We start from the raw sequence: 15,452 nt of genomic DNA, 5'->3' as shown, positions 1-15,452 counted from the left end.
TTTCCTCATTGGTAGAATGGGAATAACACCTGTGGCTCTTTCCAAGGATTAAATGACAGAATCCATGTAGGTCACTTAGGACAGTGTCTAGCACATACTTTTTTTTTTTTTTTTTTTTTTTAATGACAGAAGTCAGTATAGGGACAGTTGAGTACCAAAAGCAGGAAGACAAGCATTTACCTAAGTCTGTTTTCTGTTTTCCTTTGTTTTTCCAAAGAGTCCAAAGTTTGGGATCTCCCACCAACATCCCACATGTCGATGTGGAAAACGAGCGATTCAGTGTCTTCTCCTCAGCCTGGAGGTAAGGGGGCTGTGATTTTTTATTTTATTTTATTTTACTTCGTTAATTTATCTTTCTTTCTTTGTTTCCTTTTTTTTTTTTTTTTGGTAGAGATGAGGTCTCACCATGTTGCCTAGGCTGGTCTCAAACCTCTTGGCCTCAAGTGATCCTCCTGCCTTGGCCTCCCAAAGTGCTAGAGCCACCTGCCTGGCCTGAGGCTATGTTCTTATGAGTGGCTTGTCTTTGGATGTGGAAACAATCTGTCATCTGTCTGGTTGTCTTGGGATTCAACTATTCTGGCTCCTTTGTGGCCACGTACCACATCCTCCTGCCACCTGGGGTGAAAGCAAAACATGCTGCAAGCATCATTTCTGGCCTCTCCTCTCCTCTGCTCATCTCCGAAGCCCCTCTGTTGAAATCTTCTTTCTTCCTTAGCAACTGCGGACCTGACGCCAGGAATGATAGTAGGAAAACCACCTATTCATTTTTCAAATTTTTATTTTAAATTACACAAATATCACACTAATGCATTTTTGTTAGGGGTGCATAAAAACAGATAGAAATAAAATTCTCTTTCACTCCTTGTCCTCAATCCCAGACGCCTGCCATGAGATAATAACTGTTATTAGTTGAAGATGACCATTCTAGGTCTTTTTTCCATTCCCTTATGTGTCTACATCTTAGATATAGAAATATATAGTTCAGTTTTGTGCATGTTTTTAAACAGTGTTATCACACTATATGCAGCATTCTGAATTTTGTTTTATTCACTTATTGTTATATATTGGTCCACTTTCTTCTTTAATCTATGTAGATATGTATCATTATGTCAAATTGCTGTGTGGTATTTCATATTATGAGTACTCACAGTATTTCTTGTCTATTGAGGGGCATTTAGGTTGTTTCAATGTTTCCTTTTTATAAACAGTGTGGCAGTGAACATCCTAGGACATGCGTGCCTCCCTAAACATTCATGCAAGTGTTTCTGTAGTTAGGATGGGGACCGAAAAGTAAAAATTACTGGTTAAAAGAAATGTGCACCTTTAAATTTAATAGCTTGTAGAAAAATGTTCTCAGAAAAGGCTGTGCCAATTTATTTTTCCACCCACAGAGTATCTGCTTTCCCATATCCTCCCTACACTTGATGTGACCATTTGTGTAACTTTTTCAATCTTATGAGAAGAAAATGTCATCTTGTTCTTTTTTTTTTTTTTTTTTTTGAGACAGAGCCTCACTCTGTAGCCCAAGTTAGAGTGCAGTGGTGCGATCTCCGCTCATTGCAACCTCCGCCTCCTGGGCTCAAGCGATTCTCGTGCCTCAGCCTCCCGAGTAGCTGGGACTACAGGTGCATGCCACCATGCCTGACTAATTTTTTGTATTTTAGTAGAGATGGGGTTTCACCACATTGCCCTGGGTGGTCTTGAACTTCTAAGCTCAGGCGATCCACCTGCCTCGGCCTCCCAAAGTGCTGGGGTTACAGGCATGAGCCACCTTGCCCGGCCCATCTTGTTCATTTCTTATCCTGATTAATGGAGAGTTTGACTTCCTTTCTATATTTCTATTACCCAGGAAACAGGCATCCTTTAATTCTGTGAAGGAAACAATGTAACATCACTCTCAAAAGTTCAGAAGAGTCCAGGCATGGTGATTCACGCCTGTAATCCCAGCTCTTTGGGAGGCCGAGGCAGGCGGATCATGAGGTCAGGAGATCTAGACCATCCTATCTAACAGGGTGAAACCCCATCTCCACTAAAAAAAAAAAAAAATTCAAAAAAATTAGCTGGACGTGATGGCAGGCACCTGTAGTCCCAGCTACTCTACTCGGGAGGCTGAGGCAGGAGAATAGCGTGAACCTGGGAGGCGGAGCTTGCAGTGAGCCAAGATAGCGCCACTACACACCAGCCTGGGTGACAGAGTGACACTCTGTCTAAAAAAAAAGAAAAAGCTCAGAAGACAGAATTGGAGGAAATAGACAAGAGTGAATGGAAGGGGACAGGTTTTGAAGTAAGACTGTAACTCAGGATGAAATGCCAGGGGGACCTGACATTAAGACGCTTTGGCCTGCACTAACTCATACAGTGGGAAAACAGAAAATCTGGACTCGGAGTTGATAATTTAGGGGAAATGGGGTGCCAAAGATCCAAACCCTCTTTGTTTATGGGATGGGGTAAGGGTAGGGGACTATTTTCTGACAAAGAAAGAGAAGGCAGTGACTAGAAAGGTGATGGAAAGTAGGGAGAGCATTCTAACACCATCATCCTTTATTCCATTTAAATCTTGAACTATTTTACATTGAATTACAAGGGAACAAGAGGTCATGTGATTTTTACCTTCCATAAGCTTCTTGATAGTTTTCATTTCTCTCCTCCTTGACCAAATGCCAGAAGAGAGAACCCTTGCTGCTGGCCTGAAGAGGAGGTTGGTGTAAGAAGGCCAGTCAGTCTCTATGGAACATGTAGTCATTAGGGATGAAAAGCAGGGTTTATTGAGCACGTATTATGTGCTAGGTCAGTGTCAAGTTGTCTTCCTGGGCCACTTCATTTAATCCCTCTTTAGCAAATGCTCATATTTTTGTTTTATCTAAATCTCCCAAGGCCACTCAGCTCTCAGGTGTCCGGTCCGGGATGTCTAGCTCTGATTCTACACTCTTTAGATATCATTTTATTTTATCTGGCTTTCTAATCTGAAATTAAAAGTCATATTCTTTTAACCACTATTCATTTATTTTAAATTACACAAATATTACACTCTTGCTTTTTTGTTAGGGATACATAAAAACAGATAGAAATAAAATTCTTTCACTCCTTACTTCCTCTCTTCCCACTGTTCTTTTGGTAATGAAACATTCATAGTGATAATTGTGGTTAACATCCCCTGAGGACTTATCTATGCATTAGGTACTATGATCAGCATTTTTGCATTAATTTTCTTATTTGAATCTCACAACAACCTCCTAGGCAACTATAGATATTATCCTCATTTTATAGGTAGAGAAATGGAGGGTCAGAGGCTTTATTAGGGAAGCTAACACCTACCGTTATAGGTCTGCCATTGTTTTAACACCATACATGTTACATGTATTATCTCTTTTGATTGTCCACAAATTCCTAAGAAATGGGTACCAGTATCACCTCCATTTTAGAGCCCTTGAAGATTAAAAACTTGCCCAGTAAATGGCCGACCTGGATCTAACCCATGTCTTTTCAACTCTAAATCACTCTAGCACCATGCTGCTCTGCTTCCTCCTGGTCTCCCCTCTGGTGCCTCTTACAGAATAAGACTACATCTTCATTCACATGAAAACCCTTTCAACCCACTTCAGAGGGCCTGCAGGCTTCTATGGGTTTTTCTTTCTCTGGCTAACAATCCTCAATTCCCTCTCCATTTTTTCATGTAATTTTCGGATGGCAAAACTTCCGTGGTTGCGGGCTGATTTAAATCCTTAAAGAGGGTCTTGTCAATCATTGTTCTCTAAAATTAGCATGACCCAGGGTAGCAATTTCTTGCCTCCACTTTAAGGCTGCCTAGAATGCAGCTCAGAGATGTAGAGTGACTTGTCTTAAGATCACACAGCTGAACAGCGGGAGAGCTGGGAGTCATACCCAGTTTTTAGAGATTTTAAACTATGCCTATGGATTCCTGGATGGGGGATATCTGTAGATGAGCTTCTTGCGGGAAGGGCATGACCCTCCTGAAATTATATGCATAATTATATGTATGTATGCACACATATTTTTCTGGGGCAAAGTCCAGGACTTTCATTCAATTCTCTAAATATTCTACAAAGCCCTAAATGGCTAGGAACTATAATTCAGTAAAAAATGCAAGCGCAAACAGACAAAACAACGGTAACAACTCACGTGAAAATATGACATAGGTCCCACTCCCCCCAAATCTGTTAGAGTAATACAAACTCACACCTCGATACATAGGAACTCTGATCATACCTTTTCGCTTATGGGATTAATTTTATTTCTTTTTTCTTTTCTTTCTTTCTTTCTTTCTTTTTTTTTTTTTTTTTTGAGGCAGAGTCTCACCTCTGTCATCCAGGCTGGAGTGCAGTGGCATAATCTTGGCTTACTGCAACCTCTGCCTCCTGGGTTTAAGTGATTCTCCTGTCTCAGCCTCCTAAGGAGCTGGGACTACAGGCATCCACCACCACCCCTGGCTAATTTTTGTGTGTGTGTATTTTTGGTAGAGATGGGGTTTCACCGTATTGACCAGACTATACATGAACTCCTGACCTTGTGATCCACCCACCTCGGCCTCCCAAAGTGCTGGGATTACAGGTGTGAGCCACCGCGCCCAGCCGGGATTCATTTTATTTTTTGTTTGGTAGCAGGAATGTGTGAAATGGCCCCCAGTTGCTCCCAAAAGGCCCCATCTCTACTGGGTAGGGACTCCGAAGCCAGGACATAAAAAGCCACATAACTATGCCATTTCCTAAATAAAATCAGGTGGCCTGGGATTAAGTTCCCTACTGATTGTATCTCCGGCTTATGTTCACTGCCTCTATAACATCTCAAATTCCTATCCTTTCTTTTTTGTACTTTGTTCTCGTAGCCTGTTGGGTAGCATTGGGTGGGAGTTGAAAGAGTTGAGTCAGGGAGCACAAAGGCTCCTGATTATATCCTACCTCTGCCATTTTGTGAGATTTTTGTTTTTCTTGTAGAATCTCAGGTGAGTTATTTCTTCTATCCTTTTCTGAATCTCAGTTTCCTCAACATGTAAAATGGGGATAACAGTAGTGCTTATTGTGTAGGGCTGTTAAGTGACAATATGCATGAGAAAAATGCCTAGTACATAATTATTGGCTTGTAAATAATAGTCATTAGGAGGGACTTCTATTTTTTTCTTTTCTTTACATCTCTGCTGCTATTCCAGATCACAAACCTTCATTTTCAGGCAGTCCAGCAGGGTAACAAGAGGCCACCTCTGCCAGCTCCCAATTGACTGGCTGTTCCTGATAAGTACATAGATACTTTTTGGTTTTACGATTTTTTTAACTACTAATCACACTAGGGAAACAGTTGAGGAGTGACAAAATCACAAACCCTGAGAAGTTACAAAAGCTTTTACAATCTCATAGTAGTAATTCTCAGTATTAGAATAAATCTGAGATTCTGAAAGCTTTTCACTGAGCTCTGTTTAGATGGTTCTGTAGAACTCTCAATTACTGGTTTTATTCCTGTGGGTGAACATCTTTAATTTTCAACTGCCTCTCAGTTGTTTTGTTCTCACATTGCTCAATCTATTGAGGCTCCAGTCTATAATTTAGGCTTGAGAATCAAGTTACAGCTGAAAAGGAGCTGTGGTCCAGTTTGCCATCCAAATGCTTCCAGGTTTGTGTTATTTATTTTACAAAGCAACTCCATGTACATGCCTTCTAGCTCAATGCTCTCCTCCAATTTTTAGGTGGCTGGTCTGCAGATATAAACCAAAGAAGACCTACTTAGTGTGGCAAATTCTAACGTCCACTCTCTGGATGCCAGATATAGGGCTCAGAGTTGTAGAATGATTTACCCAAGGTCACACAGCTAGACAGAGGGAGAACTGGGACTCACACTCACATTTCAGGGATTTTAAACTTGTGTCTACGAACTTCTGGGGGATGTGGGGGGCGGGGGGCGGGGCGGAAGTCTTGTCTGTGGAATACTAGGAAACTAAGAAGATGGGAAATTGAGACCTAGAGAAGGCCAAGGAATTGAGAGAAGCCTTGTAGTGAGTTAGGAAGAGAGCTAAGGCAAGAGGCCAGTGGTCCTGATCCCATGTAGAGGAGCTGGTCTTTGCTCCCAGACTGGCAGTTACTGTTTCTCAGCAGAGCTTTCTTGAAGGCAGGGTTCCTTACTTACTCCTAAAATATGAGGTTTCACTTTTTCTTGTGCCCCAAATGAATCATTATATCTATAATCAGCAGGAAGTCAAAACTGTAGGGCAAATTCAAATTGAAAGCACCAAAAAACACATGAGGACTTTGCTGTCAATATTCAAATTGGGAAAAATGAAGATTGCTCTGACAATAACAACATTTTTCTTTCCTTGTGATACTTAATGGTAGTTATTTCTTGGTCCCAGGGACAAGAATATGGGGGAGTGGGTTAGGGATGAGTTGAGAAACAGTTTTTTTCTATTACTATATATTTTTATTTTGCAAAGCCAGTCAAAGCTTCGAGGTCCAAAACAAGCTGGCCTTTCCATAGAAGCATGTTCAGAGGGAAATGTGGTTGGACATGGAATTTTAAATCTGTACCGTGTAACTCTGGCATTTGGTTTGGATATATGACAATAGGTAATATATTTGCCTGCTACTTTATGTGGCATAGGACATGTAAAAATGAGTAAGTCATGGCCTTCATCTTTAAAGTGATCACACTTCAGTGGGATGGACAGGCTTGTGCATAACAAACCATCCTTTAGTGAGCTCTGCTTTGAGATAGAGGTAAGAAAAGGTACACTGGGGCCCAAGATGGAAGAGGTGAAAATGAAAATGAGGGCCAGGGTCAGGGCTGATTTTACTCATTGACCTTTGAATTGGTTCTTCAAGGAGAAAATGCTATTAAGGAGGGAAGAGCCAACAGGATGGAAGAACAGCATGAGCAAAGACAGGCAAATGTAAAACAAGCATGATGTCTTTGGATGATTATTTAACAGTCTGGTTTAATCCAAAAATAGGGATAGGAAGCTGGTAATGGTCTAGGTTCTTGAGGGACTTGTATGATCGACTAAAGAATTTATCTTTTATTTCAGAGTCATGAGGAATCGTTCACGTTTTTTGAGTAGGGAGTGACATTTTCAGTTGTTTTAGGAAAAATTGCTCTGGCAAGGATATGGAAGATGGATTAGATGGGAGCAAGGCTGGAGGCTCCTGCAATACTTCAGGTGAAGCATGAGTGTCTAGATTAGAATGATAGCAGCAGTAACAATAGAGAGGGGACAGAGTAACAGCCATTTAGCAATTAGGAGTCAGAGGACTTGGTGGCCTAAGTGGAGAATGAAGGATGGCTAATTCTCTGCAGCTGGGAGAATGGGTCAATGTGTGGGTTAACTGGTAAAGGAGCTCCGTGAGGAAGAGTTAAGTTTGTGTGTGAGATCTTGAGTTTGAAATGCCTCTGAGAAGTGTCTAACAGGCAGTTGGAAGTGTGGGTCTGGGCTGACTCATGGATTCCTGGGTGGGTGTCTTTGCTAATTGGCACTTATATCTGATCAAAATAATTACTACAATGATTCACATTATAAGTGCTAAATAAAGACTTGCCAGTATACCAATACTTTCATGCATATTCTCTCAAAAGGAATAGTACAAGACTAAGGATATAATTTAGGAGGTCATTGCTCATAAATGGCACTTATTGAGTACTTATTATATGCCAAGGCTTGGCTCAATGTGTCCAGTGCATTGTCTCATTGTGAGCAATTGTCTAAATCTGCGAGGAAGATTCTATTATAAGGTCCATGATAAAGGAGAAAAACTAAGGTTTGAAGAGGTTAAAAAATTGGCCAGAATTTGAATCCCAGGTCTCTTTGGTGCTTGAACCTGAGCTCTTACACATTTTATTATCTTGCCTCATTAGCAGAGGAGGGATAATGGAACTTCCTGTATAATCACCTAAAGATATTGTGTGAGATGAAGAGAGAAATGAAGAGGTGCAAAGGAAGACTCTCTCCCCACAAAGAAGCAGTACGCTGGGGGAGCTTGTGGTGGAGGAAGGAAAGCCAGCTAAGGAGCTACTCCTAAGTCAGCTAAGGAGCTAGACAGGGAGATACCAAAAGTAGAATGGGATGCATAAGCGCACAAGGGCAGAGGAATCTGGGCTCTCAAAGCCTAGGGAGGGTGTAGTTAAAGATTAGGAAATTCTAGGAGGAGGCATTTAGAGAGGTGACTGTGTACTGCAGCAGGGTCACCACGAAGTGGACAGAGAGTATGAGCTCTGTGGGCGGACTTCATGAAATCCCGAAATGAGCAATTGCTAGAGGATGAATGTTTGATGTTCTTTCAAGAAATTTAGAGGGAAGGCAGGGTAGAGAAGGAAGGAGCCATTGAATGAGCAAGGTGTATTCTGGCATGGCATAGGAGGATGCAGTCAAATGTGGTAGAGGTAGGTTGATCTAGACCTGGAGATAAGAGAGAAGAGGGTGAGGAGAGAATAAATGAAGGTGTGAGAACAATCAGATCTCATGTTGACCTCAAGGAGGTAGGAGAAGACTGGGGAACCAGGACCTTGAACTTGGAGGTCATCTCATCCATGAATACCAGACCTGATCATGCGTTGGAATCACAGGGACCTCAGTAAAAATATAGGTCTCCTTAGTGTACCCAAGACTTGCAGATGAGAACCTCTGGCAGTGGGGTCAAGAAATTGTATGTTTAACAAACCTCAGATGAGTCTTTTGAGGCCACAGCCCTGGTCCCAAGAAGGCAGTTAGGAATTACTAGTATAGTACACTCTCCTTATTTTACAAATAAGAAAATTGAGGCACAGAGACATTTAAAAAGTTTAAAGAGGAGTGAGCACTCATCCTTAGGTAGGAGTCTCTTCTGGCTCCCAAATTAGAGCTCATTGCCCTACGTTGCACTATTTTAATAAAGTAAAGATAAAATTGAGCCCTGTCAGAACCTGACACTTTTCTGAGCCTTTCGCTGATCAAGGGCATGGAAAAGTTGTAGGAGGAATTGCCATTCTCAGTGCAAGTTCAGCAGAAGGAACAGAGAAAGGCAGAGGAATGAAGCAAACGACATTTGTACTCACCAATGCCATTGTTAGGAAGAAATAAATTGGATGCACTTGATTTCAAAGTCAACATCTTTCATGAGGTATTAACAGATTTGTTTTATCTCTCATGCCCAGTGCTGTTCACAGGCTTGAATCAGTTAGTAACCCGGCTGGGGGATACAGGAAAAGGACAAAAGTGGATTCTTATTATTTTTTCCCACAATAGCATTTTAGTCTACCAACTGTACAATTTTTTTATTAATAACACTGGAATTGAACCCATGTAATTCTAACATCTAACAGCTCACCTTCAGAAATGTCAACCAAATAAGATCAAATAAAATTGCCAAGTTTTAAAAGATGTATATCCATGTAAGAGAAACAAAGAGTGAAAAAGAAGTAAGGGGTGAGCTGTTGAAACACAACACAAAGCCAGCCCCAAGATAGGTCCCCATTGATGGCTAACAAACTGAGCTGGGTGGCCCCCCTCTGTAGTCAAAACATCTCTTGGACGCAGAGCCGGAGAGGGGTTTCTAGGCACTGGAGAGGTCTCTGATTTCACAGCGGATAGAATAAATGAGTAAACCTCAGTGAGTTCTGCAGTGTGGTCTCTCTGTTTTTTGCCCTGTAAACAAGTCAACAAATAAAGGTACAAATGCCCTTTGGCAAGATCTACCATCTGTAATTGGGGACTGTTGAACCCTGTGATACTCAACAGTACAATGGAGGGGAAAAGAAGTGGAACCTGAAATCAGATGTCATTGCACTACCATTCACTGGCTCTCATTATTACTAATGCAGCCTTGGGCAAGACATGGACCCCTCAGAGCTTTCATTCCTCCTCTTTCTTTCTTTCTTTTTTTTTTGGAGACAGAGTCTTGCTCTGTTGCCCAGGCTGGAGTGCAGTGGCATGATCTCGGCTCACTGCAAGCTCCGCCTCCTGGGTTCATGCCATTCTCCTGCCTCAGCCTCCTGAGTAGCTGGGACTACAGGCGCCCGCCACCACGCCCGGCTAGTTTTTTGTATTTTTGGTAGAGATGGAGTTTCACCGTGTTAGCCAGGATCTCCTGACCTCATGACCCGCCTCAGCCTCCCAAAGTGCTGGGATTACAGGCGTGAGCCACCGCGCCTGGCCTTTCCTCCTCTTTCAGTAAGTCTGCCCAAGTTTGCTTAGCTCATAGACTCATATTAAAGCTCCAATAAGATAATGTATGTGAAAGTGCTTTGTGCACTTTCAGATGCTTACGTTGTACTCGCAATAATAATCATTGATAATAATGATTATTATAATCTCTTTTCCAAAAACTGTACCCATCCAGGTGGTGGAGGACTGGGGTTTCATTTCTTTTCTTTCTTTCTTTTTTTTTTTTGAGATGGAGTCTCACTCTCTCACCCAGGCTGGAGGGCAATGGCGCCATCTCAGCTCACTGAAACCTCTGCCTCCTGTGTTCAAGTGATTCCCCTGCCTCAGCCTCCTGAGTAGCTGGGATTACAGGCACACACCATCATGCCTGGCTAATGTTTTTTTCTTTTTCTTTTTTTGTGTATTTGTAGAGACAGGGTTTCACCATGTGGCCAGGCTGGTTTTGAACTTTTGACCTCAGGTGATCTGCCCATCTCGGCCTCCCAAAGTGCTGGGATTATAGGCATGAACCACTGTTCCCATTGTATTCAGTCTCCAGCACTCATCTTGCCACGTTTTCCAAAGTCCATAGAGCCCAGAGGATAAGAGCTTGGGCTCCGAAGGTAGATGATCCTGGCTCCGAGATTTGCTCTGTCCCTTCCTACTATGCAACTTGAGCAAGTTGCTGGACTTCTCTAGGCCACAAGTTTCCCACTGTGAGATGAGGACAATAATGGTAACTACCGCCGAGCATCTTCTGAGAATCAACTAAGAACACGAGAAGTACTTCACATTGCACTTGGCATGCAGTAAGTGCTCAGTATATGGTAGCCATTTATTATTATTGTTGTTGTTATCAATAATTCTGAGGCTTTTAGGTCAAATGCAGATCTTCCTACCTCCCTCAATCAAGATTTATTTACTTTTGTTTTCGAGATAGGGTCTCGTTCTGCAGCTCAGGCTGGAGTGCAGTGGTGCGATCATGGCTCATTGCAGCCTTGATCTCTTGGGCTCAAGGGATCCTCCTGCCACAGCCTCCTGAGTAGCTGGAACTACAGGCATGTGCCACCACGCCCAGCTAATTTTTTTTATTTTGTAGAGATGGTGTCTCCCTATGTTGCCCAGGCTGGTCTTGAACTCCTGCGTTCAAGCGATCTGGCCACCTAGGCCTCCCAAAGCACTGGATTACAAGCATGAGCTACTGCGCTTGGCCTCGGTGAAGATTTATTGATCAGCTAGTGTGGGCAAAGCACAGTGCTAGACATTGCCCTCCAGAGGAGAGTCCAGTGATGAACGATTAGGAATGAGGTCTTATCTGTGCTCTACTGAGACCCTTGGCTATTGTCACACGAGAACAGAAGCCTAAGGAGGTGACTCTAGGCTCTCACAGGGTTGACAAGATTTTGTTGCTAGGGTGTCTCAAGAGCAGTGGAAGGTTGAGGCCAAGGTTCAGAACCAAGGTGCCTCTTGAACAATGGTGTTCTAGAATCTCTGGTTTTCTTCTATCTACCTAATCTGCGTGAAATGTGACAGTATCTCACCATTTCTTCCTCTTTCTGAAACACACTGGGTGCGAACACAACTTGCTCTCTGTTCTCTTTCATAATTACCAACATGGACCCCACCCAATTCTTCCCTTTGACCTAAGGAACGCCTGGATGTATGTAATGCTCTGTTGATTTATTCATTTAAGTGTATATATTCATTTAAGTGTATAAAAACATGTAGAGGCCTTCAGAATTTAAAGCAAGTATGCGAATTCAATAAATGTGTGCTTCCACTTTCAACAGGGGTTTTGAAATTCTAGATCTGTATTAGTGCTGCTGAGAAAGGTCAGAAAATATGAATTCTGAGTAGAGGTCAGCAAAATAGGTAGTCCCTTCCTTTGTTATTTATGTAAAATCTTGTGCAAATGAACATTTCTCTCTAGATTTCAGCTTCCCTCTTGACAAATTAAAAAAAAAAAGAAATTGGAAGAGACAATTTCAAATCCTTCCCAACTCTTAAACATTCAGATTGTGATTTTTGGATTCTTTTGCTGTCTTTTGGATATATTAAGACCATATCGCCCATGATCCACAGGGGGCAGCGTAAGCCCGAGGCTACCCATGAAAGAAAAGAAACTGTTCTCTGAAGGCTTGCACTTGTCACTTCTAAAATTCCAGGATTGCGTTAAAATTGTATCTTTGAGTTGACTTATTTCAGAACTAATTTTGTTTTAAACATAGGACAGATGAGTCCCAGCATCTATGAATTCAATGATGAGTCAACATATGTGATATCTGTTTTAAAATGCACCCACTGAGAAGACAGAGTGCTCTTCTTTTCAGTTGATTTCTGGCTTGAAGCTCACTCATTAGAGAATTTGTGTTTTCAAGTAGGATTATAATCTGCTTTTTTTCTTTTCTGTCAGACTCGTTAAAAACATTTTTTTTTTTTGAGTCATTCAGAGTTGGTTTCAAATATCCTTTAATTGTTTGTGTCACCTTGGGCAATCAATGTAACTTCTTTTAGCCTCAGTTTACCATCTGTAAAATGGGTTTATGAGCATTAAATGTGATAATTTGGCCGGGAGTGGTAGCTCATGCTTGTAATCTCAGCACTTTGGGAAAATGAGGTGGGAGGATCACTTGAGTCCAGGAGTTTGAGACCAGCCTGGATAACATAGCAAAACTCCATCTCTACCAAAAAAACCAAAACCAAAACCAAAAACAACAACAACAAAAAAACCACTAGCTAGGTGTGGTGGCATACACCTGTAGTCCCAGCTATTTGGGAAGCAGAGGTGAGGTGGGAGCATACCCTGAGCCTGGGAGGTTGAGGCTGCAGTGAGCCCTGATTGAACACTACACTCAAGCCTAGGCAACAGAGCAAGACCCTGTCTCAAGTTTTTTAAAAAACGATGATTTATATGAAGTGCTTATAACTGTACATGACACATAGTAAGCACTCAATAAATGTATTCAAAGAGAAAGTCTCTGCTAATTTTAAAGCAAGTTTCTATGAATAGGATGGGAATGGGGATATTAAAAGTGGATTCTTAAAATATCTTCTTGTCTAAAAGTGTAATGCCACTTCAGAACTGCACATAGCACAGTTCTAATTGAGTGACAGAGCAGGTTCTGGTGTACCACGGTAAGCACAGCCATGTTGAAAAGGAAGTCTATCATCACCCTAAGTTCTGAAGGCTCTTACAATTAAATTTAATTCCTTGAAACCATGGGGGTTGTTTTTGCACCAGTAGACCAGTAGGGATCTGCAAACATTTTCTGTAAAGGGCCAGAAAGGGCCGGGCGCGGTGGCTTACACCTGTAATCCCAGCACTTTGGGAGGCCAAGGTGGGCGGATCACAGCTCCTCAAGGTCAGGAGTTCAAGACTAGCCTGGCCAACATGATGAAATCCTATCTCTACTAAAAATACAAAAATTAGCCAGGCCTGTAATCCCAGCTACTCAGGAGACTGAGGCAGGATAATCGCTTGAACCTGGAGTGCCACTGTAGTGCCAACAGATAAAGAGATTACCACTGTTACAGGTTGGACTATATCCTTTTACTTTTCAGATTTTTTTTTGGAGGGGGGAGGGGACAAGATCTCGCTCTGTTGCCCAAGCCGTAGTACAGTGGCCTGATCATAGCTCACTGCAGCCTAGAATGCCTGGCTAATCTGTTAAAAAATTTTTTTGTAGAAAGAGCATCTTGCTATGTTTCCCAGGCTCTCCTCAAAGTTGTGGCCTCAAATGATCCTTCTACCTTGGCCTCCCAAAGTGCTAGAATTACAGGCGTGATCCTTGCCCAGTCTTTTTAATTTTCCTCATAACAATAGATTATTGTTTTTCATAAAAACTTTCAATTTTTTCTTTTCAAAATCATTCTATGTTCTTTTAAACTCACTTTAAATTTCATTAAACAGTTTCATTCAAGAAATCTTTCCCACAAAGCTGCTATATACCATTCATATATTCGATAGAATACTGTGAAATGGCTGATATTTAAACCATTTTCTTTTCTTTCTTTCTTTTTTTTTTTTTTTTTTGAGACAGAGTCTCACTCAGTTGCCCAGGCTGGAGTGCAGTGGCACGATATTGGCTCACTGCAACCTTTGCCTCTCAGGCTCAAGCCATTCTCCTGCCTCAACCTCCGGAGTAGCTGGGATTACAGGCACCCGCCACCACACCCAACTAATTTTTGCATTTTTAGTAGAGACAGGGTTTCACCATGTTGGCCAGGCGGGTGGTGAACTGACCTCAGGTGATCCATCTTCCTCGGCCTCCCAAAGTGCTGGGATTACAGGTTTGAGCCACTGCACCTGGCCCTTAAACCATTTTCTTTAAAGCTTGTTTTCAAATAATTTTAGGCTCATGAGAACTTGCAAAAATAGTACAGTGAGGTTCTCCTATATTCCTCCAGTGTCCCAAATGATCACATCTTACATAATGATAGCACATTGTCCAAACCAGGAAACTGACGCTGGCACAATACAATTAACTAGTGTATTAATCCTAGCAGGCCTTTGTTGGGTTTTATATGTACTTACTGTTAAAAATTCTTTGGACATAAAAAAACAAGCAGTATATATCTATTGGGCCGTTTGCTTTCCATGTCAGTACTTTCAGATCTGGAGGGTGTCCCTTTTTAAGAGCATCATTCTAACCGTTTTTTGGCTGTGGGTTACTGGGTTTCTAACACCTGTCTTCAAGGTTTCACATAGAAGGTCGCTTTGATGCTGCTTCGGGGAAATGACACACACCCCAAGAATTTGCTCTTGCCTCAAGCATCGTGGAGTTTCCAGTGATTAACACATGATACAAAGAAAATTTACCATTAAAAAATCACATTTGATAAAATTTAGAAATTAGACAAAATTAAAATGGTACTGGGAAGAATAATTATAATTCTCTTGGTATTTCTACTTGAAAGCAGATGTATTCAGTCTCTATGTTTCTTTTTAGTTTTCTTTGGGGAATGAGTATACAAATATTTAAAAATACACAATTGAATTTCTGTATGTATTTTAAGTATTTGCATACTCATTTCCTATACTAAGTGTAGTTTTATATCCTTTTAAAAGAGTATTGTGTAATGATAATTTTTCTCAGTAAAATTCTTTGTAAAAAGATATCTAGAATTAGAAAGGTTAAAAAGGACATAGGAGATCAGTTGGTGAAATATTAATATTTTCAGATGAATAAACTATGGCTCAGAGAAGGAAAGTATCTTAGCCAAGGTCACACAGCCAGAAAAGTTGAGATAAATACTTAGTGATGGCAGAGTCCCAGGATGCCACAGTGAAGACGGTTGAGGTGCAAGCACTTGGCAATACTCCAAGATCTAAAGTTAA

The 15,452-nt window shown here is 41.5% G+C and overlaps 1 protein-coding gene across 1 annotated transcript in view; it reads left to right on the top strand.

Annotated features, from left to right (window-relative positions):
• The window catches only part of TIMD4 (T cell immunoglobulin and mucin domain containing 4), a 43,198-nt gene that overhangs the window by 15,001 nt on the left and 12,745 nt on the right, over positions 1-15,452 (top strand). Inside the window, exon 5 of the mRNA XM_025389426.1 lies at positions 218-301. Coding sequence (XP_025245211.1) covers positions 218-301 — 84 coding nt within the window. The remainder of the gene's footprint in view (positions 1-217; positions 302-15,452) is intronic.

The sequence above is a fragment of the Theropithecus gelada genome, chromosome 6, assembly GCF_003255815.1.
Source record: "Theropithecus gelada isolate Dixy chromosome 6, Tgel_1.0, whole genome shotgun sequence".
Taxonomy (NCBI): Eukaryota; Metazoa; Chordata; class Mammalia; order Primates; family Cercopithecidae; genus Theropithecus; species Theropithecus gelada.
Note: the sequence above shows the minus strand (reverse complement) of the source record. Positions and strands in the feature narration are given on the sequence as shown.